At 38.5% G+C, this 27,867-nt stretch overlaps 2 protein-coding genes across 4 annotated transcripts in view; one reads left to right on the top strand and one right to left on the bottom strand.

The window, feature by feature from the left end:
• syn2b (synapsin IIb) overlaps positions 1 to 27,867 on the bottom strand; it is a 111,620-nt gene that overhangs the window by 22,096 nt on the left and 61,657 nt on the right. The window contains exons 2-5 of the mRNA XM_042506385.2: positions 27,453 to 27,510; positions 25,623 to 25,714; positions 19,176 to 19,332; positions 18,760 to 18,849 (exon numbers count right to left, since the gene is read on the bottom strand). Coding sequence (XP_042362319.1) covers positions 18,760 to 18,849; positions 19,176 to 19,332; positions 25,623 to 25,714; positions 27,453 to 27,510 — 397 coding nt within the window. The remainder of the gene's footprint in view (positions 1 to 18,759; positions 18,850 to 19,175; positions 19,333 to 25,622; positions 25,715 to 27,452; positions 27,511 to 27,867) is intronic.
• On the top strand, positions 708 to 17,540 carry LOC121957670 (metalloproteinase inhibitor 4-like). Of its 3 annotated transcripts, none has more exons than XM_042506396.2 (6): positions 708 to 836; positions 1,008 to 1,309; positions 11,518 to 11,615; positions 13,078 to 13,192; positions 14,228 to 14,352; positions 15,497 to 17,540. In XM_042506396.2, exons 2-6 carry the CDS (start codon positions 1,171 to 1,173, stop codon positions 15,692 to 15,694), a joined length of 675 nt encoding a protein of 224 aa, XP_042362330.1. In that variant the 5' UTR covers positions 708 to 836; positions 1,008 to 1,170; the 3' UTR covers positions 15,695 to 17,540. The 3 variants fall into 3 exon arrangements, with proteins under 3 accessions (XP_042362330.1, XP_042362349.1, XP_042362339.1); XM_042506415.2 differs by having other exon boundaries at positions 14,228 to 14,356; positions 15,497 to 15,692; XM_042506405.2 differs by lacking the exon at positions 708 to 836 and having other exon boundaries at positions 872 to 1,309.

Raw genomic sequence — 27,867 nt, 5'->3', positions numbered from 1 at the left:
ATTCACAACTTGTGCACAATTTTTTGCTTATATCAGATCGCAATTTTGATGTTGCCCACTGACGGGTGAAAAATACATGGGACGGGTGTATAAGCAGGAACTGGACACCGCAGAGAACACTGCTACACAAACTTTGGCTCTAAATGACATCACCAGAGCATGTCTCAAGAGTCCCACCTTTGATGTGTTAAACCCTTGTTGATTTGTGGCATATTGACACAGTAAAGCAAATATTAAGTTCAAACACAGAGAAGGATGCAGATGAAGGGTGTTTTCTTTCATCAGAATTTTGTTGTTATTAAAATAAAAATAAAAATGTAGTCTTCATTGTTTTTTCTTTCTTCATGCTTGGATTTCTTTTTATTCAAAATTAGTCATGAGGTGCTGACATTAAAAGTGCTCCACTTCCCACCAACACAGCAATACTTGTACTTTACAACAGACAGTAATTTTTTATGATTATCGTTTGCATGTATGACTCATGATTGCTCAAACTCCGTCTGAAAAGAACACTAATGATGAACTTAACAAACAAAAATTGCACAAATAATTTTTAGAGCTTTGTTTTTGAAGGTCATTTCTAATCTTTGCTTCACAAACTTGTCCAGCTTTAATCGGTCATAATTTTCATGACTAACTGTATGACTACATGTTCAGAAGCCAATGAGAGAAGAGGGAGGACATCAAAAAAGGGGACAAGAGGAGGCAAAGGATGGTAGTTTTTTTTTCTTTCCTGCGTTTGAGGAGGCTGTCCCTAAATTGTTGAGTACATAAGAGGCTCCCTGTGTGCGACCCTCTCAGCATTCAAGACCAGAGTGTGAGGGGATCCAACTATTGTAAGTTTCTCTGTGTGTTGTCTACAGAGAAAGAGAGAGAGAGGGAGAAAAAGAAAGAGAGAGGGAGAAAGAGAGAGAGCAGTGGCAGCAGCAACACTTCCCTTCAACTTATTTGCTCCAGCTTGAATTCAGACTTGTACATTAAACTTATGAAAACATTTCTGTCCACAGCTGCTTTTCAGCTCAGCAGAGCTCATCCTACTTCTTCGACTCTACTGTCTTATCCTCCCCCTGCTGCTGCCTGATTTGCTTTTCCCGCGGAACTTAACAGGATCAGAAGAGGTTGCCGAGCATTCATCGAGTGGTGGAGCGGTCAGAGGCAGCCAGAGTTGTCATGGCCATGTCCCAGGAGCGGAGTGCGTGTCTGGGGCTCTGGGTGCTCCTTTTGCTTGGAGCAGGCATGGAGGAAGTTGTGGAGGGATGCAGCTGCCATCCAGCGCACCCACAGCAGCTATTCTGCAGCGCTGAGATCGGTAAGTTAATAACTATTGACTATTTAGTGTCTGATTAAAAAGCTACTGCATTTAATAATAGTGATTTTAAGTTCTTTAGATGCTGCATAAGCAAAAGGGAGTGTATGATCTTAAAACAGGCTTTGGCTTATTGATCACCTTAATTGGAATTTCTGAGAGGGGAAAAAGAAATACTATCCATAGTGAGAACCCACTGTGACAACAATTCAATAAAGCTTAAGGGTCCAACTTTTCTTGGGGAGTTAATTGAGGGAAATATAGATTTATTATTCTTTCTTTTTTTCCAATTTGATTCAAAGAAATGCTCAGTTTCATACATCTAAACTCGACAGTTTTACTTGTTAAAGAACTATAGGAGGGCTACATGAAATAAAAGTGAGGTGAAGTGCGAGAGCATTGATTACTAGTTAACAGGTTACAAGCACACACGTAGCTGTTTCTGACTGATCTTTTTTCTTTTATCCCAAGATGAACACACTTAGCTCTTGTGCTCTTATCTGAGGACAGGGCAGCCTGATATCTGTTTGTTATAGTTACATAATTGAGTATTCTTGCTCTCAATCACACAACAACAAACCCTAAAAAAACAGCCAGCACCAAGTGGCCCCGGCCTACTTTCTATCTATCTGTCTGTCTGTCGGGTTGTCCGCCTGTCTCTCTGTCCGACACCCCCCTCCCATCATCCAGTTCTTTTTTGTCTAAGCACAGGCCAAAACCAACACTCTGCTCTGACTTTGAGTACTTGGCTCCAGACTGTGGAAAGCTGGAGTATGTGCTTCTGTCAAAGGTTACACTCCAGCAGAGGGGAGAGGCGCAGAGAAAGAGAAAGTGGATGAAGAAACTGCATTTGAAGCATTTTAGTTTTGTTTTTTTAATAAGAATTTAGAGAAGGTCTGAAAATGTGTTTTAAAAAAAGTAGTCCGTATAAAATGGAGGCTGAGACCTGTTTTCAAAATGCCCATAACGCTAAATTAGATCTGGGTTATGAGAACACAATGAGAGTATTTGGGGCAGTGTTTTTAGGACAGAGTTTTACGTATGAAGTGTGTCATCAAAGAATGAGATGGAGTTAGATGACTGTTTGATTATTCTGTCTTTTCATAAAGGCCTTATGAGTTAGACTGGAACAGACCTGAACCAAGTCTCATCCAGCCTACCCTGGTTTAGTACTGGGTCTAGTTTTATGACCATCTTTTGGGGTCTTTTGTTCTGTGGATCTCATTGGTCGCATTAAAACCTTAAAAATGTTTAAGAAGACATAGCAATGCAAGTGGCATGTTATTCTCATGTAAATCACCAATAAAAAAACCCTGAAACTATTGAAATGAACATCTTTTGAAGTAATGCAAACCTGACATGCTGAACTTTTTTTCTGAATTTGCTTAATTTTTCTCAGCTTGTGTCCATTTTAACTGGACCCAAACAAAACAGATTCTATTTGATAATTATCTAAACCCCTCCCCAATTTGTTTCACCGTAGTTAAGCACTGTAACTAGTTACAGTAAGTCTGTTGGGCTTTGGATTTACCCAAAATTTGCATGGGGATATGAATTTGAGGGGTTGTGTTTAGCCCCTGTGAAGGAGCCAGTTTTGGACGCTGCTAGAGTGATGTTATGCTTTGTTTATAGTGTGTGTGACACTGAGAACCCGTTCTCCATAGATAGTTCTGAGCTACTAGCGTCCACAGAGGCTCCAAAATGCCAGGGAGGGTACAAACAGAAAAGTCTTGCCGTTACTGGAAATGTAATCTGCCTGGCAACAGTAGTAAACACCAATGTATGTTGCGTGTGTGTACTTCAACTATTACTGTCGCTTACCTCAAAATTTTTTTAAATTGAGGAGTGGTGAAGAGAGGATAAACACTTCACTCTGATTTCACCCAATACATTTTTTTTTATGCCGCTTTATATTGCTACTCTGTCCATAAGACTTACTTTGACTTTATAGTGTTCTCTCAGCTTTTTCCACACTCATTGGCAAAAAGCCTCTTCGTTCCCCAGTCTGGTGGCTGTTTATTTCCACAAATTAATAGGGCGTTTCCACCAGCAGGTTGGTATGTTTAAGTTCAGGTCTGTATGCATTTTCTGCATTTCCATTGTGAAAAGTTGTGGATGGTACCTCTAGACCCTTTTGAACCGTTTCCATTTTTGATTACCTCTCTGCTTTGGGTACCTAGCACACAAATCCAGTACTAAAAGGTGGCGCTAGAAACACTGCAGTCTGTTTATTTATTGGTAGAGAATCAACACTGTATGCTTAGGGCTGAGCGAGAGCTTTTACACATTATAAAATGAAAGGATGTTTCACAGCTTCTAACAGCAGATGGAGACTGAGATATGAAATTCATTTCCTTTACTGGGCTGACTGCCGGCAACTTTTAAGGTGGAATCTTATCCTCACTTGGAGAAAAAATATGTGTCAGACTGTCGGAGCTTCGTTATGTGTTCTCGGACAGAATAAACCCCTGCTCTTGCCCAACAAGGAGTCAATGCATGAACACGCCATTTATAAATATCCCATAGAGAGACTCTCACTGCAGCATACTCTTTTTGTTTTGTGGATGATAAACTGGGAGCAGACTTCACTCTGTATCACTGGTGAACAGAGCAGTGACGACAACCCCACCCACACGTAACAGTACTGTGTTTGGTGAAAACTATACACAGATCTAGAGTCCTGGTTGTAGGTGGCACTTTTGGTTCCAAAGCTAATTTACCAAAGGCCTGTGATGGAAAGGCAGCTTATGTCCATTTGTCTGTCCCTGTGGTCTCTCAATGAAGAGTTATAGAGATGTCTGTACAGGTGAACTTGCATGGCCAGTTCTCCCTCAAACATCAAATTAAAAATGCAGTGGGCATACACAAATATCAGAGGTGCTCAACCAAGGGCCACAACTTTCAGAGCCTGCTAAAGTAATGATGACGTTACTCTTTTACAGGCAAACCTTGTGCCAGGGACACTACAGCAAGCATAAACCTAAAGCTTTTGCAGTCCTTACCTAACAAAATAACAGTTTGATCATAGTTTTCCCTGAAACTAAGCTGTGTGTCTTAACAGGGCTAACTACTTCTACTCTGCAGTGCAAAAACAATGCTGCTTCACCTCAGTCTTTAACAGGTGTCCCACACATTCATTCATCTGTGACGGCCCACCACAACTAAAACATCTGCCACCGTGAATAGACTTTTTATTTTTGGAGCTGGGCTGTTTATTAGAAGCACTGTTGAAATATACAGTATATATCGTTCAGTTATTTAGTGCAACACACTCCAGGAGCGCAGCGCGTACTATCGGCACAGATGGAGCAGCAAATGTCAGGTGCAATAAAAGTGAATCTTAACCGTTAATTCTGCTTGGTCTAAGAGTTTGTATTCACATGCAGCAGCTGCTCCTCTCATACATTGATCTGATCAGCTCTGAATGGATCAACAGATCAATTATCTGCACCTTAAGTCACAAACTGCTGCTAAGTATAAAGAAGAACTCATGCCTTTGCTTTGTTCACGCACTTGCCAAAGATCCCAAATTTAGAAAGGGGACACAGAATGATACAAAGGGAAACATACACATTTGAAAAAGAAAAAAAAAAGAAAGTTTTCTGTCATTGACCAACCAACTTGTGGAGCTAATGCTTATTAGTCAGCTAGTTAGCAACAATAAAATATGCTGGTGACAATTGCTGTTGCAGCTGGCACAATTGACGGTTCCTAGGTAGAGTTGAAAAGTTGTTAACCTAAAAGGTTGACTCTCTACTGTTTCAAAAATTACAAAGAATTCCTAGATGACCATTATCAAACTTGAACTGTGTATGTACTGTGCAGGAGCAGAAAGCTTGACAGGCATACTAACATATACCATAGGGGCAGGCCTTCCAAAATGGTTAATTAACTGCAGGTTCTTTCGTAATAGGGTCCCATTTCCTCAGGGCATACTCTAGATGGGGGTCTGTATTTAGTCTTAAATGTATGAGACCACCTCTGAATGGACACAAGAGTCAGTGGTCCCATTCAGGTAGGGTGAAACTTTTTGGACCCATGAATAACAAAGAAGGAAAATCCCTCACTTACACTAAGAATGTCTAAGAAAAGTGTTCATTCAGTGGCCTCCGTTATTACACTGTGCTAGTTGTTTCCTCAGCATAGGCTGGTGGTGGCCTTAAGTTGACCTGACAGTGTTGTCAGAGTCGATGAGCCCTTTGAATAAAGTCGTACATCTGAGTAATATCCCATCTGGACAAACCTTGGACGATTCCCTGGCCATGTTTGTGTATTTGGGATTGTGTGTGCGAGTGTGAGTGTGTTGGACGGAGGCCAAGCCATGCCAACACAGCCTACTCCATCTCTCTCTCCTGCTTTCCCTCTCTCTCCCCACTTCATTTCCATGTCTATAGGCTTGGTCTAATGGTCTGCATACTAACAATATCAGTGTGAAAGCCTGCTGACAGTCCAGCTTTGTGAGCATGACAAGGGTGCCGATTCATCAGGGAGGGAGGAAGTTACTTACTACATCAGTTCTCATGGTACAAGTTTGCAATATTTCTCTTTGCTTATGTGGTTGTGGGGCAGATGCACAGCCACTTTCACTCTGCAGGCCTGCCTGTCCTCATTCCTGTTCATAACACAGCTGCAGCGACTGAATTGAGCGGGTAACCTAGCCTGCGCAGTTCAAAGACGTCCAGGTGGGGGGTAAATATTTCAGAGAATCTGGGCCACAAGAATCATTTTAGAGAGAGACAACAAACTTGGAATAAAAGGAGCTTTTCTGGGGCGCCCGATGGCTCAGTGGATAGAGCGGTGCCCCATGTACAGAGGGTGTGTCTTCGCTGCAGTGCCCGCGTGTTCGAATCCGACCTCAGCCCTTTGCTGCATGTCTCCCCCTCTCTGTCTCTCCCCCTTTCACACCCACACTGTCCTGTCATATAAAGGCAATAAAAGCCCAAAAAAAAAATCTTAAAAAAAGGAGCTTTTCTGATCAGTTACTACAGGTAATTCCTACAATGTCTTTAACAATCACTGCCCAAAAACTATAATGTCTGGAAGGTGATCCAACTGAAACTACTGATCTGCTATAATGAAAAATGATTGTACTATTTTTGCTTAATTGGCTACAGCAACTTCTGTGCTCTTCCATTCTGCACTGATACGTGGCCAGCCCTCAGACTGCCAACTATTTGATCCATATTTGATTGCTTACCATTAATAGGGCACATAGACCTATTATTCTGCTCGAAGGGAAGAATTAAATGAGGCTGCTAATTTGCCAGAGCACTTCATCTTCTTTCAGATATGTTTCCTCTTGCCAAAGGAAGTGCAGATCAAAGAGCTGAACTGAACAAAGAGGGCAATTTTGTGATAGTCATCTTTGACAGTGTATTTTTGTGTCGTGAGCATGACGGCCTTATGCAGTGGTGTAATCGTATTGTGGAGATGGGTGTGCTGATGCTTCATTTCTCACAGTAGATGTGACATTGGCCTATAAAAACAATACAGTGCCATGAACCTATGGTGGAAGTATTCAGATACTCTTTTAGTGAGTGATCTTTTTTCCCAAAGAGGTAGTTTGAGATTTTGTTGTATGAGGTAATTATCTATAGTCACTGGTTTACATACAGTAGATGGAGGATGCTGCACTTCCTGTTTGCAGAGACAGACAGGACTCACACCCTGAAGCTAAACATTGCTGTGGACAGGGGTTCACAAAAAATCAGTATCAGTCAAAATGGATGCTATATTTAGAGTATTTTCACCAATATACCTGGCTGTCAGACAGCCCTTTCTGCTACACTTTCTCAACCGTATAACACAGAAGCCCAACTGTGCCGTGCACTGTATTTCACCGTTGGTCAAATGGGTCAAAAAGTGCTGTTACCGGCTATTACGCAATCTAACTAAAGATTTTACATGCTTGTGTTTTTCCAGGCGGATCAGACAAAGAAATGGAAACTGCTGTGCTCAGTTACACTGAATATAGACATCAACACTTAACCTGCAGGACTGAGACAACTCTGCGTTTGCAGTGAATATTTCTCTCAAGAGGATTATAAAAAACCACTGCCAATCAAGCATATGCTTATCATTTAAAAAAAACGGATCTGCAAAATATATACAAACTATAGCTGTTAAGTAAATGTAGTAGCGGAGTAAGTACATATCTATATGTAAATATAGTACAGTAGAAATTTAAAGATGAACAAAACTGAAATCCTCACATAAAGTACAAGCAGTTATAAATTATGGCTCCAGCTATAGAAATACCTACTAAACTGAACTAAGTAAAGACTAATAGAAATGTATTCATGGCACTAACCGATACTAACAGATAAAGCAAACTGAGCTGTGATTCTTTGCATGCATTTTTTAGGTCACAGCTGCCTGTCTGTGGGTGAGTTTACAAGCAGGTGTGTCCTTGTGTGGTTAGAAACTGTAAAGTCTATTGTAAAATATAGACCATCCATGGGCTTGCTACATATTATATCTACCGGCATGTACAACATTAAGGTAATTATCTGCTGATGGATGCAGTAGTAATGTTTTTTTTTTTTTTAGATGTACTGCTACGCTCTATTTGAGTCTCATGCTTTAAATTATGCAATATAAGATTAAAGTATTAGAAAGTTATATTGAGCGAGCATCTTGTGCTCTCTGACATCTTCTATAAAGTGAACGTCCTTGGACCAACTGTCTGGCTGCTGGCGATGTGGTGCATTCTGATTAAACACTTCACACTTCATACTTCAAGTTTCTATTAACTTCCTGTCTGGATTTTTGTTTGTATGCCTGCATTTTTATCTTCTTTCATGTTCACCTAAAAAAAAGAGACTCTTTTTCTCCTGAACCAGTTTCACAGAACACACTGAGCTCTGTGGTGTAGTTACATGGTGAGGTGAAAAGCAACAACATGAGGGTGGTTTGCAAAGCTGTGTGAGGGTTACAAGGGATGGAGGGTCACACATTCTCGTTCTCTTTTATACTGTGGCTTTTTCTTTCTTTCATGATGATTCCAAGGTCACTTGCTCCATTTCTTCCCCCTCTTCTTTTTCTATCTCACTCTGGTGTATCTACATGAGACCTGTGGGCTTTCTCTGCAAGATTTTCATTGTTCCCAACATAAAACCATAAAAAATATTAGTACATTAGAAAGTACATTACATTCATGTTGTTGCTTATCAACCTGTTCTCATTCCCTGGGTGTCAAATACAGCAGTCTGATCAGTGTCCCTTACGGCTGAAATGAATGGGGGAAGGATGCAATGTGACCTGTAGGTGAAGCAGAACGGGCTTTTTTTACCTGCTGCACAGACTTCTTCTCTGCAGCATGTGGTTGCTGGCAGCTTCACTGTGTTGACTGAGTTTTGCCAAGTGACAATACGGCAGGTTATGTGGGGTTAGGAGGAGTACATTATTAATTGTTTTAACAACAGGCTGCATTGATTTGATTGAAATATCTTTATGTTAAATGTAAAAGCACACACAAGGTAGCTCTGCTGCTTTTGTTTTTTCCCAGGTATGATGAGGTATTCACTTTTATCATTTTTTAAACAGACTGTACTCTGTGATTTTTTTAAATCCAGTTCTATGTAGTTTTTACCTGTCGGAGGATGGTGGAGCTGCATGTAGAGAAACATAAATAGACTAGCCTCATAAAAATAATGTTTAGCAGTACGGGCCCAGCTTTCATGGTCAGTAAAGCAGCCTCACTTGATTATAATGGACGTGCTCTACTGTGGGCATGCTGCAGCAGACGTGCTGCGGTGCGACTGTGTCCCATGTATTTTGGCCTTTAGCCCCTGTTAACCAATGCGCAAGGCACCTGCAGTATCTGTATAAGACGCACTGAGCTTTTCAACCAACTCCAATGTCATCCAATCTATGGCAATAATGTAGTGGGAAGAGCAAGAAACTCCAAGTAGGGCGGGAGGGAGGGTTGGCTGATGAGTCAAACAAACACGAAACTTTCATCGAGGAGGCAGGTGTTCATGTCCGCTTAAACCAAATTCAGCTTGAGGTTGTTTTTTTTAAACCATGTAACATGTATGACCTGATAGTCATCAAGCGGCATACTTGTTAAGTTATGTAAAAAATGCACTTATTTTAAGACATTTTAATTTATTTTAAATTTGGTCTTTCTAAACCTAAGCAAGCAGTGCTGTGGCTTTTGCTCTGATAAATAAACCCACTTTTTTTCTTTAAAAAAGAACTCTATATGACATTATGTTCTTGTATGTCAGTATAGGGCTGTACTGTACAGCTGCTAAGCTTACATACGAGAATGAGCAAGACGGAGATTAGATTTAAGCTTTTTGTTAATATTGTTGTTTCAGAATGTTTCAATTTTAACCATATACATGAAAAAAACATTTAGCTTGAGGACTAACCAGTCTGTTGGGTGAATGTAACGCGACCTCTGACAACAACTTCACCTGGAGTTACAACATTGTAACCTTCCTCAATTCCAATTAGCAAGGAGCTGCTAATGTTACCCCAAACTCTATAGCAGTCTCCAGGACTGGATCCCATTGTGGATGTAATTGTTGTGAACAATGCTTTTTATTTATTTTTTTAAACGTGACCTGTTACCCCGTAAAATAATGTATAATCAACAGTATGTGATTCCCCTTGCCTTGAACATAATACTAGGTTACTAGATAGCCAGATATGCTGACATTTGCAGTTTATGTAATAGCAGACGAAATCACTGTTTAATCCATTCCTTATGCTTTCGCTATTGTATTTTGAGTTTTACTGGTCTTCCAGTTTTAATTATACAATGTTTTCTGCTAAGCATGCATTAAATTTAGTTTGCATGTATGTTCTTTTGTGGTGCCACTGCTTTTCCAAAATTGTTAAGCCTTGTTAATAGTTAATGCAGCTGACTGCATGGTCAAATCACTATGTTGGACTTTCTGATAAACTGAGACAAAGCAATAATAATTAACTTAATTATTTTGATTGATTGCGCTACAGCAGTATTATTAGTTAAAGGAAATGTTTGACAATGAAATTAATTTGGCAGTTAACATAATGAGTCATGCAGATGTCTAAGGAAGCAGATATTGTGGGTTTGATGCAAGGAAAAGACTGGTTCTGTGGTAATGAAGTCTGGAATAACACAGTTTGATTTGGCACAGTGTGAACTGCATGTCATGGTCTGTGTGAGTGCAACATACTAATATTAATAACATTTAGAGATGCATGCTAATATCAGGACGTCATTGGTATCAGCAGATATTTGCTTTAAGATGAAATGTCGGAATTGGCCATTGTGCTATCATGATATCACAAACCGATTTTTTCTTGAATCGAAGAAGTGAACATGTACAAAATATCTACCCCTAATAGAGGTATTTTTCTTATTTTGTACAATGAGTGAGTATTACATATATTGAAAAGCATTATATTTTATGTCTCTGTATGCTGGTGACTCATCACGATTAGAGTATGCATAAAACAATGTTAATTCCGATACAGAACAAATTTGATGATCACTAAAAGTAGGTGGGGAAAAAGTGGATATACTTCATATTGGTATCGGCAAAATGAGTTCTTACATTTTAGCATATCAGATATTGGCAAAAAATCCAATATTTTGCATCCCTGATAATATTTTAAGGGTAACAAATGTTTTGTCTTCAGTGTTACCTTCCTGTCGAGAACAACAGACCAATTATCCTGATATTGTACCCTTTTGCTACAATAAAGGGACGAAGAAATGTGAAGTCACTTGTGTGCCAGACATGGTTTGGCTTAGGTACGTGTGTGGTATATACTGTATGCATAACTGTGTGTGTGTGTGTGTGTGTGTGTGTTTGTGTGGAGTCAGTTAATGGGAGTGTGCAAGCGGAGAGCTACTTGTTATTCCATGTGGGTTTTGATTTCCCTCCCAGAGGAGAGGAGGGACACATCCTGTATCACTACTGAGAGGGACAGCTACACTGTCTGTGTGGCAAGGAAGACAACTGACAAGCGAAGTGATAGAAAAGGAGGAAGGAGGAGGGAAGGACAGAAAAAAAACATATCCATCTCTTTATCTACTTAAATGAATGAAAAAGCTTCTACCTTGATCATATACCTACATAATTCAGAATGTTTTCCATTGTCTCTGGCATGTGAATCACCTAACTATCTAGTCTCTCCCATTCATTTCACATTTCAATGAATCTTAATCCACCTTTATTTCTGTTTCTTTTTTCTTTTTCTTTCCCTGACAGTGATAAGGGCAAAGATCTCTGGAGAGAAGATTGTGTCGCCTAGCAACAGCTCCTCACCTTACATGAAGATGATCCAATATGAAATCAAAATGATCAAGGTGAGATCTCTGGACAGCAGTACCAGATGCTGCTGTTGCTGCAGACATACATCATTTTTACTGTTTATGCTGCTGGAAAGAGATGTATTATTTATGTCTGTACTGTCTGCAAGGAAAAAGTAAACACATTCTTATTGGTCGTTTGGCAGCATTCAAGCACACAGAGATAGTCACACACTTCAAATGGTCCAAATGTCCATCTCTACCGGGCCATACAATGTTAATAATGAATACTGGGTAGAAGTCTCACAAGCTAATAATCCAAAATATATTTATTTTTTATACACCAATTTATTACTACTACATTGTCTAATTAACTTCACATCTGTTGGATGACCGAGTCATTAGATAAAAGCTCTACTTTATTTTTGAGATATATAAAAACTGTTTTAGTTCTTCTTTTATACCTGCTTACATTGCTGCCATATACAATACATAGTGTTTTAATTTATATTAGGCCAGGCCTATGCTTGATTTCTGTTTGACGCATCTGCAAAGTTTTTTTTCTCCCGCTCCAAAGTGTCACAAATATCTGCACAGCCATAGTGATGTTACACAATTGGACACGGGTACTGTCCCACGCTCCCAGGGAAGCTGCTCAGCCTTGCTTCCATTTTTTCCCAGGGGGCCACTTCCCATTTCAGCCAAAATGTCCCCTGGGGCCCAGGAGAATTTTCCCCATGGGCCACCATTGTAAAAAACACATCTATAAAACTACTGTCAGGAACTACCTCAAATTGCAAACAAGGTCAATTATGATCATCCGTATTATGAATTTGATACAAAATTTACATGATAATTCTGTAAATTTTGTGAAACTTTTTTTTGAGCTAAGCGATTTTAAAAATCTGTGTCATCATAACGATGTAAAAGCTATGAGCGAGAACTGGTGGGCGTGGCCAGTAAGTCTAAGAAACTCCATTGTAATGAATATGCATCATCTTGGCTATCTAGGTATTATTATGCATTGATGCAGTTTTCTTGGTGGCCAAACAGTGGAATGCCATGGCGCCCAAAAAATACTTTTTGCCAAGAGACACCTGCAAATCAGTGGATACTTTTTTTGAGCGTCACAACTCAAAATGACTCGTTTCACTAATGAAATTTGATCGATTTAGTCTGAGGACATTTTGAAAGTCTAGAAGAGCCGAACATTAAATAATTTTGTCACCCTTCAAGTTAGCAGACTGCTAAACTGGAAGTCAACTGCTCGGCTCACGAAAATCGAACTTTTTTGGCTTCATGGCCACTTTCTATACACTGCCTCTGTGTATATGTATGTATATGTTGAATTCTGGTCCACGTGAGGGAAAACTACAGAGTATAAATGATCCAAACGTTTCATCTTTACAATCCCACAGCAGTCCATCACTGAGTGACCATCCACGCAAAAAGCACAACTGAGCCTTTACATCTTCCTTTTTTCCTCTCAATTCTCTTCTCACTGTGTCTCTGTGTCCAGATGTTCAAAGGTTTTGATAAGGCCAAAGACATCCAGTATGTGTACACTCCAGTCTTCTCCTCATTGTGTGGAGTCAAACTGGACTCCAACAACAAAGCAGGGTATCTGCTCTCAGGTACAGTATGCAATGGTCTGTTTTTATATTGCACTTTCAGCAGGACAAAGCAGTAAGAAGTTAATCAGTTTTTGTCCTAAATTTTCTTTTAAAGAAATAGTTAGCAGATATTTTGGGAAAATGCGCTAGAACTAACAGAGACGTTATATCTTGTGTTATTTGTACATTAGAAAACCAAATAACCAGGCTGTTTCATCCCTCATTATTCATATCTTTTTGCTAAGCTAAGCTAATTGTACGAACATGACAGTGGTATCCATATTCTTATTTAACTCTCAAGCCCCTTCCCCACTGGACAAAATCCACACTAATATCTAGCTTTTGCCCTTAGTGGGAAAGGTTACAATTGTCATTTACCCCTGAGCCAAATGACACTTGTCACGTGTATTTATCTGCTCAAGCAGTGATGAAAATGTGACGCAAAGATGCACTTCTGCAACACTGTCATCTCAACCACAATTTCCGTCTGTCTCCACTTAAGCAGTGACCTAATATCTATGCAACGCAGTTGGCACCATGTTTAAAAGAGAGGCTGAATAAGTAACAGATATCAAAAAAGAAATAACCGCCATAAAATTTTCGCTGACCTCTATGCTGCATTCTGCTGTTTACTAACCCTGTTTTCTGGTGCATTCATGATGCTGAACATGGGAATCCAGAAAACAAAACAGAAAGGCATACTCATCTACTGGCAAAGAGAGGAGTCTTTCGCCTATTTTTGGCAGGTTTTCTTGTGTTAAAAAAAACAAACATATATGCATTAATTGTGGTGGAAAAAGTTTAAAGACAAGAAAGCAGATATGTGTGTATTGCTGTCTTTTCATAAACAGATGTGTTGTGAACACAGTACATTTCGGCCATATTTTTGACAGTCACAGTTATATTATTCAAGCTGAAATCTATTAGCTGTGAACAGCTGTGAGTTTATGTTTGCTATTAAATGCTAATCGCCGAGGCTGTTAAATACAACATAACTTCATTTGCTGAAAGCAAGATGAACATTATCAATGTTGCTGTTATGATATCACAAAACAGGAAGTATGTGGAGTGATGGCAGAATTTCCATTGGCCAATGCGACCTGGTCGAGTCCTGGGACAATTTATCACTGTCACAGAAGAAGAATCTCAACTACAGATACCAGATGGGCTGTGAATGCAGAGTGAGTAAGGACTGTTCGTTTTCTATTCATACATATTTAGATTTGTCCCACTCATCGATCTGTCCGAGAGATGCCTCAAAACACAAAGCAACCGAAAAACAAAAAGGTCACTTTTCTCATTCCACTTGAGCTTGAGTCAAGTTTTCACACTGGCAATATTACGTCCGACATCCTAACCGTCTTACATCTTATTCGAAGAGTATCAGCTGTTGCCACCACAAAGAAGATGTAGAGTCCCGAATTTACATCCCACATCCTTTCCTCCCAGTCTGTCAAACTGCTAAATCACAGTTTGGGTTACAAGTAGGTCTTAGAGATCCTGGGACAAACACTAAATGTAAAAGGTAGATATAAAACAGTTTACACTGCATGCACTTTTTATAATATCTGATGTGATATATGGCGTTTGAAGTTTACTTTTGTTGTTTGTTTAAATGTTGTGTGTTTTTTAAATATTAATGTGAAACAGTGGAGGTCCTGGGATGCAATACAAATTTAAGAAAAAATTCTGATAATAAAGTGAAATCAAATCAAATCCCTCACTACTGCTCAAACCTTCTTTCCATTTCAGTGCAAAATACTTTCAAGTGTGTTTCCTCAAGCTCCATCAAGGCTTTGTAACACTCATGTTATATTGACACCAAAAGTACTCTACGGTATTTATAAGGCACTATGACCATCTGTGGCAATACTAAACGCTGAAAACATCTGACTCAGCATGAAAAGTAAGAAAATCTGCGTAGGTTGGGAAAGAGGGGAGGTGGATGGGTCAAACAAAACTGTGAAACCAAAACTCAATGCTGTTTTAACGTAAAATTATGTGGTGTTACGAAATGACAGGAAGTGAAACTGATGTCATTTATGCGCTTAATGTTACTTAACAAACTTAAGTAACTTACTTAAGTAACTTAGTAAACTTATTTAAACCCCTAAACTGCTATTTTTTCTAACCCTAACCAAGTGGTTTTGTTGTCTAAAACTAGCGCGTCGCTATTAGATGCAGAGAGGCTTAACAAAGTGTTTGACGCACGGGGGACAACCACGACAAAACTTGTGTATAACGAAATGGAGGGCCAACTTAAGGTACAAATAATGAGATGAGAGAGTGAGCAAAAGAATGACTCTATAACTCTTCTATACACAGATCAACACCTGTTACACGGTCCCGTGTGCATCCACAGGAGAAAACGAGTGCTTGTGGACTGACTGGCTGCTGGATAACAGCCTAAATGGGGAGCAGGCTCGGCAGTACGCCTGCATCCGCCGCTCTGACACAACCTGTAGCTGGTACCGGGGTGGACCCCCACCTGAGAAAGACTTCCTGGACATGGCTGACCCTTGAACTGTAATTCTGACAGTTATTTTACTCATTTCACTCTTGCAAAGTCATGAAAAACATCTCCTGCTTTTGCTTATGTAGCTAAAAATTTGGTGTGCAAAGTAGCAATTTATTTCATGAAAAATGGTCTGATTTTTTTTTTTTTTTACAATTAAGGGGGTTTAACTCAATGCTGAGCTTTTGTTAGCAGAGTTCAGGTGGTTGCTACAGCAATGCTGGGAAAATCTTTGTAAACTGCTGGGGCCTTCAGCATTCCTCTGACTCAAATTCTCGCTCTCACACATTTCCACTTCACTTGCTGTTTTCCACAGAATAAGAATAGCAGCAGACCATCCACTGCAAATTATTCACCCCGGAGTGAATCTTTTCTTCATTTCTGATGGCCTGATTATAAATGCATAACCTTGACAAATGCTATTTTCTCATGCATAAAAGTAGTTTAGGTTATGCATTTACTGAAAGTTGTAAGAAGTTGGACATTCACTGTAAAATAATTGGAGGAAAATAGCACAAAAACGTGCAAACGTCTGCCACAATCCTGCCTTGCAAAGTTCACTCTATATACTACAAAAAATCTTATGTGCATACCATTTTTGCAGGTAAACTGCAGCACTGACACATCTTTTACCCACACATTCTGGTGTTGATTTATATGATATAGGTTATTGAATCACTGTCCCATTCAAGGTAAAAAAATATTTTTTTTGTCCACCAGCCAAACAACAAGTGAATGTTCAAATTTTACCACAAATTAATAGATTACCGTTGTATTTTGTGCTAGTGAGTGAAGCAAATCTACCAGCTTCTTGCATGTTTTACATGCGCTTGGCTGGTGGATGATACTAATCTTTTATCTTGTCCCCATTCAAATGAAAATACATTATATATATAAATAGGGGCGAAGCAACACCAGACATTCCCCAATTAATTTGATTTTGACAAAATCTGACACATTAATTATATATGACCATAATTCTTGTACATCTAAATCATCACAGTTTATTCGCTCAAACTGCTGAGATTGTAAATATTGTACCTGAGTGACATTAACATTTTTAATTCTAACCTGGATCTTGTCTCATAGCATAGAAGTTGGTTTCGTGTGGTTTTTGTATGTTTAGTATCCTTTGGTTCTGTACTATTTCCTGTGCCAAAAATCTAATCCAGCGCTTTAACAACAGCACTGCCACCCGTAGAAACCAAGCCACCTCTCCTTAGAGGAAATGATGTAACAGGACACGGTTCAATTCACTGTTTTTTAACTCCTTAAAAACAGAACGGGGATTCTCCTCAATGTTCAAGTTAAGAAAGTAAAAACTTTGGCACACGTTAACCAACAAAAACAGAAATAACTTATACTCGTGGAGCTAAAATTAATAAATTAATTGCTGTTTTATAGGCATTATTTAATATAATGACTCAACAATTATTAAAAGACCCAAATCTGAATTGATCCCTGTCTTGTTACTGGATTACTTCACTGAAGTCATACAGATTTAAATGCATTATCAGCTATCTTCATGTATAAGCCACTGTTTAAGGATCATATTGGGGTCGCACTCAACAATTGAATATGTTAGTTTAAGCTATACAGTGCAAAACATTTGGCTAACACATTTGAAAGATACTATTTTGAGATATGTTAATACATTAAATTTAGACTTACATTACTGATAACATATCGGTGCATATTAACTGAATGACTTTAGTGAAGTGTTATCAAACAATTTCATGTTTGTTTTATACTGAAAGAATTGTTTGGGTTTGTATTTATGTCTCTGTTTCTGTCTATAGAGTTTTCTATTTCCATGTACCAAAAAAGATTGTATATAAAAATGTCTGAATTGAATAGTGCGACACTGACTCTTTTTTGATTCTCTTCAGTGACTAAAATTTGCAGTAAGCTACTTCAGTGAAAGCTCAAAGGTGACAGGATTTTCCAAGATTTTCAAAGGGTTGCTGCTGTTACACAATATCTCCAAGAAGCCAGAGTACTCATGAAGTATGATTTTAATATATTTTACCTCTATGATATACACTCCATCAAATTTACTAAGTAAAATGCATAGGAAAAATGTTAACCTTTCTCATAAGTGAAATATACAGTATCATACTATATTTATAGGGGTGGGAATCACGAGAGGCTCCATGATTCGTCGATACTGTCACAATACTGTCATGATACAATTATATTGTGATTTTAAACATTTTGTGATGTGTATTGCTATATATTGATGTTTTTTATTATCTTTTTTAAACTGCAAAATTATGTAAAACTTAACTGTCATCTGTTTTTAGTCTGTTCATCTCACTTGAATCATTTTATTACAAGAACATGTATTTAGTGGAGTGAAAAGCAACTGATTTTATTAATCCTGTAGGCTACCAAAAGTAATTTGTATTTGAAATAATTGTAATAATTCATATAATTAAAAAAAAAACATTATATATTTTTTGAATTTGTTTTATATTCGTCCTATGTAACCTTTCAAAATTTCTGTACATGTCTGTGTAGAAAATAAAAATCACTTGAGGGCTTGAGAACGTTAGAACATGAAAGTACTATGTGGTAATGGTGATTAATTTAATTTAACGAGCTGGGGGATCAGCAGGTACTAAAAATTATGTGTAAAGAATTCTAAGAAAGGTATCATGGATTGTATTTTTACCCTTAAAGTGTATTCTCAGTTTTCTGGTAAACACCTGTACATACTTAACCCTAACGTGAACGTATTTATGCTAAAAATATGGTAGATTTAATTTTGGAAAATAATTTTAAAAAATTAAAAAAAAAAAAAAAAAAAAATATATATATATATATATATATATATATATATATATATATATGAATTTTTATGTCATCAATATTATCCTAAAATCCACAGTAATTGGCAGACATTATCTCCTGCTTTAAGAAAACATTTTAATGCCCCGAACCACATAGTTAACCACTAAAAACACGGCTATATAAATATTTTAAGATCAGTATTGGAGACATTTTGCCATTTATGGAAGGGTAGTCGCTGTGTGTGAAGGGGTACTTTCAAAATGTAATGTGTGAATCTTACCATGTCTTTGTAGTTGGGGTAGAAAGTCTGATCAATGAGAGGGATCTTATCTGAACCCAACCGCTTCTGATTATTGATCAGCTGGGAAAACTGGTGTAGAGGAGGAAAACAGAGAGAAAATTAGAAAGAGAGAGTTAATAATGTAAAAAGAGGTAGGTGACTGACTGTAACATGTATTATAACAGAAACACAGTGCAGAACGGTGATATTATTCATGAGGTAATAATCTATGTCATAGTACATTTTAAATTGTTCTTCAAGCCACAAAAAGTTAAAAAAAAAATCTTATCTTAATTAAAGATTAAATTAACAGCTGCAAGCTCCGTTATACACATCTTTCCACATCTATGTAATCATCACAGTGTAGTAAATAAATATTTTGTAGGTTGTTGCAGGTGTAAATTGGTTTTGCTTACAGCCCAAGGTTTGTCACAGAGGTTGTAGATGGACTCCAGAGAGTTGACTGAGGGGACGCCAGCATACTGCAGACCAATGATCAAGTTCCTAAAATCCTCGTTCTGGGCCATGCTGAAGGCGTGCTGGCGCACCAAGACAAAGTCGGGCCTGAAAGACCTGGTGTTACGGCAAAGAAATAAAGAAGGTTGGAACAAGAATACACATACATTCATAGTTTTTTCTACCTCACTTCCCCACATTTCCTGTGTTGCTACAGAACAAAAAATGTCTTTATTTTGTGACTACATGAATGAGTCATTTCACAGTATCAGGCAAAAGGGTCAAAGCCTGGTTATTTAATAAAAACTGACATTTAAGGATGGGCGATGTAACTGAACTGCATTTTTTAAGAAACAGCATTAGATAAAAGTCATGGCACAGGAGAAAAAAACACAAAGCCACAAGAGAAAAGTAGTACATTTGTCTTTTCCCTTGAGGATGCTGAAAGAATACGTCTTTCTGACCACATAAAAGACTGAAATCTGACTAAGAAAGAAAGACGATGGAGTGGTCGAATCTCTCGTCTACGAATAAAAATAATATCATCTGTGAAGGACTCTTACTAAGCTCTTTGTTTGGGACTGCACTGAGAAAAGAGAGAAAGGATCTTATTTTCCCGGCTATTAAACACTTGAAATCTGATGGAAAATTAAGCTTGAAGTGGGTAATTGATGTTATATTTATTTTGTCATTATCTATAATTAAAATGAAACAACTATTGAGATCATTAGACTTCATAATGTATAATTTTACAAGCATCAAGTTAATGGAAAATCTATATGACCTCTATCGCTCATAAAATGAATTGAAACCTGTGTGATGGAGGCTGACCTGCTTGCTGCCAGCATGTTATTACTTCATGTCCTCTTTTCACATGAAGAGATTTTGTTTCTAAAATGTTCTGCTTCAGTCAGATCCTCATCGTGAATGATGCCAGATATTTCCAAATTGAATCTACCTTTGAAATTTATACAGTGAGATTGTAGAAACCTGGAGATCTGGGAGACTTTAACAAAATTAACCAGTGACTCTCGAGCAAACTGACTGATGACCCTTCATGTTTTAATGCATTACTCAGTCAGACAGTAAACAGATAACAGGGAGAGGCTGTACTGATAATTGACTGCACATAAACGCTCTAGTAAACAGACACTACAAAATTGAAGAAAACGATTTTGGGAGATTGGTTTCCAGTTGTTTTCTGTTGCCAAAGTCTTTCATAATAACATGAATGTCGGATAAACACACAAAAAATCCTGTAGAAGGGCAACACAAAGATGTCCTGCTAATAGAGGTGTGAGATTAGAAAACACTTCTAACGTTAAACTTCAAGTATTAGACTTAGCTACGATCTGCTTAAACCAATGAACTCAAAAGTCATATATTTGGGACAGGGGTCTACATTGGACAGGCTTTTAATTCCTGTCACACAAAAATGTTGCTCTGCATAGATGGAAATACAATTGTTTCATTATACCTCTTTTTTTGCATCTCTCTTGTTTACCATTTTTTCCTTCCTTCTCATGCTTTCGGTGACATGAACTGAATGTTTGAATCATTCAATCGTAGATAGTCGCTATTACACTCTCTCTGGCGTAACTTTCTCTAATCTTAAACTAACTGTATTTGTAGCATGTGGCATTTTTATTTGTATGCACAATATAAGCTGCTAACTAATGTTATCTCTAGCAGGCAGCCAAAGAACTTTTATTAAAACTCACTGCATGGTAACTGGGCCTTTAATTGAGACAGGCCTTTATTTGAAAAAATGTGTAGCCCAACCGTGCTAGTAAAAGGGACTGGGCATTTAACCGGGGTGGGCTTATATTTGAAGTTTTACAACGTGTCTTTTTAGAGAGCACGAACAAACAACCTTTTTGTTTTTTTTGAGGACTTGTTGCATATTAGCTACTGTCAATAATAAAACATAAATTGTTTTAAATTCATTTTGTGGTATTGTCCACTCTGAGCTGGAGGTGGAACTGGGTAGGTAGGAAAGTTGTGTGAACCTCCCACACATTTTGCCCTCCCAGTGACGTTCATCATTGGCAGATGAAGTAAAGCTGCCGGTGACATTTGTGTGTCACAGAGGTGTCTGTCTGCAGACTTCCCCAGGCTGTCAGAGTCAACAGCGACAGGGGCCGCAGTGCAGAGGGAATCTGGCATTTGAAACTTGAGAGAAATTGGGGGATGAGTCTGCATAAGTGAGCAGAAAACAAAAGCTTAATGGCAGACAATAATGAGCTCTAAGTTTGGGGTTTAATAACCATTATTACGATTGTGTAGAATTGTTGTGATTTTTTTTATGTTTTACTTTAAACTGTGTCGGCCCCCACAGCAAACCACTAAAAGCCACAGCTCTGGATCTCACAGGAGCAATTAGCGACCAGCAGGTTAAGGGCAAAAACAATATCCAGTGCAGTTCAGCTCAGTGAAAGGTTGATGGTGATAGGGCACGACTCCTGTTATTTTTCCTTTTGTCTCTGCATGTGTGTATGAGAGAAAGGGAATGTGAGGAAAGGCAGAGAGGGGAGAGGCGTGAGAGAAGAGAGACAGAGAGGAAAAAAATACACAGTAAAAGAGATGTAGAGAGCTGTGAGAGAAAAGAGACAGAGCAAGAGGAAAATCTGGCACAGAGTGACCACCACCAGCTCTTCATGCACAGAGAATACTAATCAGACTCTCCAAGAAACTAAAAAAGACTGGTGGAGAGGACACAGCAATTAATGTGACTGTAATCTCTTCATTGCTGACAGAAGGCTTTAAAGATCAACATGGTCATGACTCTCCATTTAAACCCTGAATCAGTGTTGCCAGAGGGGCCACGGTCTTCTGAACCAACTTTCACTTTGGATTTTTCACTGTGCACTTTTTAACTTAATGCCCTGAACCAACAATGAAACAAGCTGAATGCAAACATCAGTGTACTAAAATGCTTAAAAATGTTGCCAACATGCTGATAAATAGGTGCAGGATTAATACAGGTTTTTACAAATAAATATCCATGACTTTTTCATGGCTTTTCCATGACTTTAAGGCAAATTTTAAATATCGTAAATTCTCTGAAACGACCAGTGATACTCCGTAATGCTTCTTTTTCTTTCCTATATAATAACTTTTTAAAGTATAAATCATTTTTTTAAATAATGAATTCCAAACAGGATTTGAAATTAACATTTAAATATAACTTAGGGACTGTTAGTTATTTATGAGAGGGGAGGGAGTGGTGCAAAAGGAGAGGCATTTCAAATATTTTTTTAAAAACACTGGGGAGGGACTTGTGGTTTTATTTTGGCTTAAGGGAGGGGCATACAACTTTAAATGGCAGACCCTGTAGGTGTTGTGTTTACTGTGCTCACCATCTTAGATTTGCATGCTACCATTTGCTAATTAGCGCTAAACAGTAAGCACAGCTGAGGCTCATGTCATCAGGTTTACATGTGTTCAGTCTTAAACCAAAGTAAAAGACAAATTGAAAATTTGACCTGATGTTGGTGCAACATAAAATGTCAGATGTCAAGGCCGACAAACAAGTCCTCTATGCCAAATACCACCATCAGTGAGTTGTGTTGTTACAGAGGGTGAAGTTACGTCATCACAATGAAAACAAGGACTGTGGTGTATTTTAAGTCAATCCCATGGGAATTGCTTTTGTTGGACAATGTACTATCCAAGAAATAATTGTGATGAACAATATTATTGTCATTCTGAGACCATTTAATGCCACTGATAATGATGATATAAATAAATAATAACACAAGTACACCCTTTCCAAGAGCAATGTACCATAGAGCATTCAGACACTGGAATTTTTTTTATTTCAAGTAATTATTCCTATTAATACAGGGTTCCCCACGAATCCATTTATTAGTGCAAGTGGCCACAACTGAAGGGGGGCTCTGTAATGTCCTGCTGCCTAAATGCTCACTAACACACTTAACACACGTCAATCTGCATCTGTAAATAATATCTGACAAAAGCAACATTTAATGTTGTTTGCATCATGTTTGCAAAAATTTACAGTGCCCTGCTCTTCTGAGCAATTATTTAGACTTTAAAAAATCGACTATGCTGCATATTTGTTACCAGTTTCTGAAGATGTATGTTTTCAGTGGAAAAATTAGCTTAGGGGTGAGAGCCACAAACAGAATGGGGAAGTGCTGTGAGACGGACTAAAACATTGTTAGTTTGGATCTTTTCACCGGATTTGTTAACAAGAAGAAAAAATAGAACACCAGTTATCCTCTGAACGAAAACGTGTGGCTGTGTGCTGAAGTATGACAGTTAATACACTTTAATCCCTGTGATGATTCACAGCCGCTTCTTCTCCTTTAACACCAAATGTGCTTACTGTTCAGGCTCCAACTGCAACTTTTACTATAACTTTTTATGTTTATGATTTGTTTATGTTTTTACTCAATATTTGTTCTTTTAATTGTAGCAAGTAAATATATATATATATATATGTATATGTATAAAGCCATAAAAGAAGAATACAGATAAGTGGGGGTGATGATTTCATGGTGACATGCTCACAGTCTGGAAAATTACATCTCTTTCTGAGTGAGGGTTACTAAGCAACACACTGACTCAGAGCAGTTAGAAAAATCACTGCTTTGACCTGAAATCGATGGACACAGTGCAATTACAGAGACAAATGTTAAAAATGTCCAAGTTTAAAAAGCCTGCGATGAACTCAGACAGGCAGACAACAAGACCTACTGACAATTATGTTGTACATCTTTCCGATGGTCCACGTTTGGGTGAGACTGAGGCCATGATACGACTCTGGCGGTCTACAAGGAACTCATATGTGACAGAATAATGCATCTGTGGACATGAAGCTGCCAGGACAGGTGACTGTGAATCAGTCTGTCTGCCACCATGAATCAGTTTTCCCGAAGCCACTCTATTTTGGGTCATGGTCACTACTTGTGTGTCAAAGTGTGTGCAAACCAACCCCTCATAAAGCGTAACTACAGGGCGGAGATAATGATAATCAGACTGAGGCTGCCGTCTCTGTTTCCTGTTGGTTTTGTTGGTGAGCAGTGGGAGTTTACAGTCTTGCTTAATCACCGGCTGTCTTCAGCTGGGACACTGCTGTCTGTGTCAGTGTGGTTTGTGGCGTGTGAGTGGCTCTGTGTGATTGTCTGGGTTATAGTACGTTCACATGTTTGCACTGTGCCAGTCTGTGGGTAATGACTGCGGTTATACACCTCCACCCTTTATCCATTGATCAGAGCTTTATGGTAAACAAGTATATCTATTATTTCTAAGAACATTCTGAGGTTTTCTGTCTGATCTCACAGAAATGTCTTTGGATCATCTTTAATTGATGCAGAAACACGACGCAGCAGCACTGGGCTGGGGTTTGGAGATTAATGCAAGTCTGTTTGTTCTTATTCTTTTATGTGAGGACCAAATGTCCTTTTGAAATGGGGACATTTTTTGTGACGTTATTTTTTAGGGGCAGGTTTTGAATTTGAACCCATTGCACACCAAGTCCACATTTTTTGTCTAGAATTGTGATATGGTTAAAAATAAATGTGACACGGCAACCTCTGGGTCACCTGTTGGAGTCTGCGCCCTATTGAGTGCCCCAGGGATGATGTTTTTCTGTAGGCTGACGCAGAAGTTAGCTTCGCCCTAGTTCCCTTGTCAAAAAAAAAAAAAAAAATGGGATATTTTCATTGGATTTGGCTCATTGCAGAAAATAAGCTCTGTGGTCTATGACACTATGAAAGATAATCTTCACAAATGAACACCACTTTCAGGGTTTATGAACGCCTAATTGCAATCCACCAGAAGTAAAAAGCAAGTGTTAGGCTACAAATGAACAACTCTAAGTTTGTGTCGCCACGAAGCTGTTAAGGCGTGTTTGGTGCTGTTCTGCTTGATGACGTTTTGTAGTCTTATTTAGCCACTTGTTGGAAACCGCCTTTTTTAAGACACTTAAAAGCTTCAAAATTCCCAAGTGGGGTATTTACTGATATATGTTATATTGCAGAACAATATTGAAAGTCTCTTAAGATAGCGTTAACCACAGACCTTATTTCTGGCATCTAACCAAAAATCCTTTAACAAAACCCATTGATATGAAGAGGAGGGAAAAGGAAGTGCTGAAATGTTTCAGTGTTTTTGGACTCATTCCTGGAGTACTCTATAGGCTGAGGCCTTTGCAGGGGCCCGGGTTCAATCACAATCTGCAACACTTTGCTACATGGCCTTCCCCCTTCTCTCTCCCCACTTTCTGATCTTTATCCACTATAATAAAGGCAAAAATCCCTAAAAATAATCTCTCAATTAAAGACACCTCACGTGTGTGTGTGTGTGTGTGTGTGTGTGTGTGTGTGTGTGTGTGTGTGTGTGTGTGTGTGTGTGTGTGTGTGTGTGTGTGTTGTGCTGACCTGACCACTTTGGTCCCGCTCCTCATGACCTGCATGTCGACATTACAGGTTCCATTTGAATGTGAGACGAGGTTGACCTCTGAGAACTCAGCCTGCAGGGACGGAGAGACCAGACGAGACAGCTTAGTCAGCTGTACACATAAGTCTTGTTACAGAAGTGATGAAATACACATGGATCCCTTTGAATGGCAAATGTTGCATAATCGTACGCATCACGTTTGTAAATTGTTCCAACGGCTTAGAATAAACAACAAAGAATCATATCTGCAAGAAGCAGAAAATCAAATGATTAAATTCTCAATAGATTAGGACATTGTGCAAAAAAAGGGGTAATATTCCAACTCTTTTCCATAGTAACAGTTAATGTCATGCTGGAAACATTTTTTTTAATCATATGAATTGATTACTGAATTCTGAGAAAACTGTAAATAAATACGGGATTATCATATCATCCTCTCACTTTACTTTGTATATACTGAGAAGTTAACAAATATATATTATTGTATATGTAAAACAGGTGTAGTTATTCTAGTAAAATAATGCCTGTGTGCTTGTCTTTGGTGTGGTTTAAAACTGTGAGGATTTCTCTGTGACTCATAGCTGCTGACTCGTATCTCCTCTCATGTCTGTTTTTGTTTCTGCGGGGAGGCTTGAGGTTGTAATTTTACTGTCGACTTCTATTAGGTGTGAAACCCCACAGAATAGTCATTTCAGATGCAGTAACCACGTATTGCAAAATCAAAAATGTTTGCTGGTTACAGTGGTTTAACCAGTATGAAGACTCTTGTTTAAGCTGACATTTAAGGCACCGGTGGATTAAGTGTAGTTATACTTTATATGTGTAAAAGTACACAGGTTAACAAAGGTACACAGAACAAAGGTAGTTTTTGATCAGGATGACAAGCGCAAAATGTTAAAAAAATGACTCAGCAGTTTGTATGCGGTAGGCAGGTTTGCAAACCACTGTTACAAATTCCTGACCGAGGTGACGCTTTTGAGAATCTTCATCTCAATACAAAACAAAAGAGTCTGGAGGCATGCCTGTGGTTCTCACGTGCTTTAAGCTAAATGCTAACATTAGCATGACAATATCAAATCAAATCAAATCAAACTTCATTGATAGAGCACTTTTCATACATTTAATGTAGCACATAGTGCTTCACAAGTTAAAAAGATAAAACAACATCTAAACATATAAACCAATCCCCGCTTCCTCGGCCCTTCCACGGATGGTCCATGGATGTCTGCACCAGCTTTTGTGACAGTTTATCTTGTTTATGATTAGATATTTCGCTAAATGAGTTAAAACTTAAATATGAAAAGTGAGGAATTCAACAAAATCTGTAGAATTTATCCTATGTGGGACATGATAATATTTAACAGGAATCCATCCAATAGTTATTGAGGTATTTCAGTTTGGACCAAAGTGGTGGACCCTCTGACATGAACAACATTGGCCCTGGAGAGCCAGTTGCTCACACAGGAACACTTTGCTAAACGTGCAACATTTTATCTCTGCAACCATCACGGCAACATCACATGATGTTCACACTTTTCTGGAGTATAACTTTTTTGCATTTTTTTTTTGTTCTTTTTGGGAACTTATAACCTGCTGTGTAAGCTTAAGACAAGTAGTGGGCTCTGAAAAGGGTGTTATGTTGTTACTGAGAATGTGTTAGGGCACCAGCTTCTGAGCTTGTCAGTGGAAACGTATGCATTTCCATATCAAACATAAATATGGTGTCAGCTCTCTTTCATCTCTGCTCTGATCCCCTCAGCCTTTAACAAAAGATTCTACAGCACCATCAGCCTATAAAATCAATATCATACCTGCTCCACTTTGATGTCGTAGTCTCCAAGGACCTTTTTTCCCCTAAACACTTTGGCCCTGGAAGAGAAGAGAAGAGATTTTAGTTTGACATTGTACACTCTGTGCTGCCCTCTACTGGACATCACTCTCTGTGGAACAAATAAGAGAGAAAATGGACGCCTGCTTGTGCACTTTTAATGGCCAAACTCTCTTGGCTAAAAAAAAATTATATTCTGATGAGCTTTTTGAACCACTCAAAAAGAGGATGCATCGGATCAGCATGTCCATACCAAAACTGCAATTAGTGTCATCTCAATGGTTGGTAACATTAAATTCTGATTAGAATTCTGCAGCAATATTAAAAGCTGTCTTGCCATTTGAATGATGAATGCATGCAATAACACCGTGGCCTGACTTCTTAATATCTCTGCTGCC

This window comes from Plectropomus leopardus, chromosome 2 (genome assembly GCF_026936395.1).
Source record: "Plectropomus leopardus strain MGB_pleo_1.0 chromosome 2, ASM2693639v1, whole genome shotgun sequence".
In the NCBI taxonomy this organism is placed as follows: domain Eukaryota; kingdom Metazoa; phylum Chordata; class Actinopteri; order Perciformes; family Serranidae; genus Plectropomus; species Plectropomus leopardus.
The sequence above is the reverse complement of the archived record's forward strand: the minus strand, read 5'-3'. Positions and strand labels throughout refer to the sequence as shown.

Coding starts and splice junctions, on each gene's coding strand:
- LOC121957670 (XM_042506396.2), top strand. CDS start 1,171: ATGGCCATGTCCCAGGAGCGGAGTGCGTGTCTGGGGCTCTGGGTGCTC. Junction 11,616..13,077: donor ATGAAATCAAAATGATCAAG/GTGAGATCTCTG, acceptor CTCTGTGTCCAG/ATGTTCAAAGGTTTTGATAA. Junction 13,193..14,227: donor AGCAGGGTATCTGCTCTCAG/GTACAGTATGCA, acceptor ATCACAAAACAG/GAAGTATGTGGAGTGATGGC.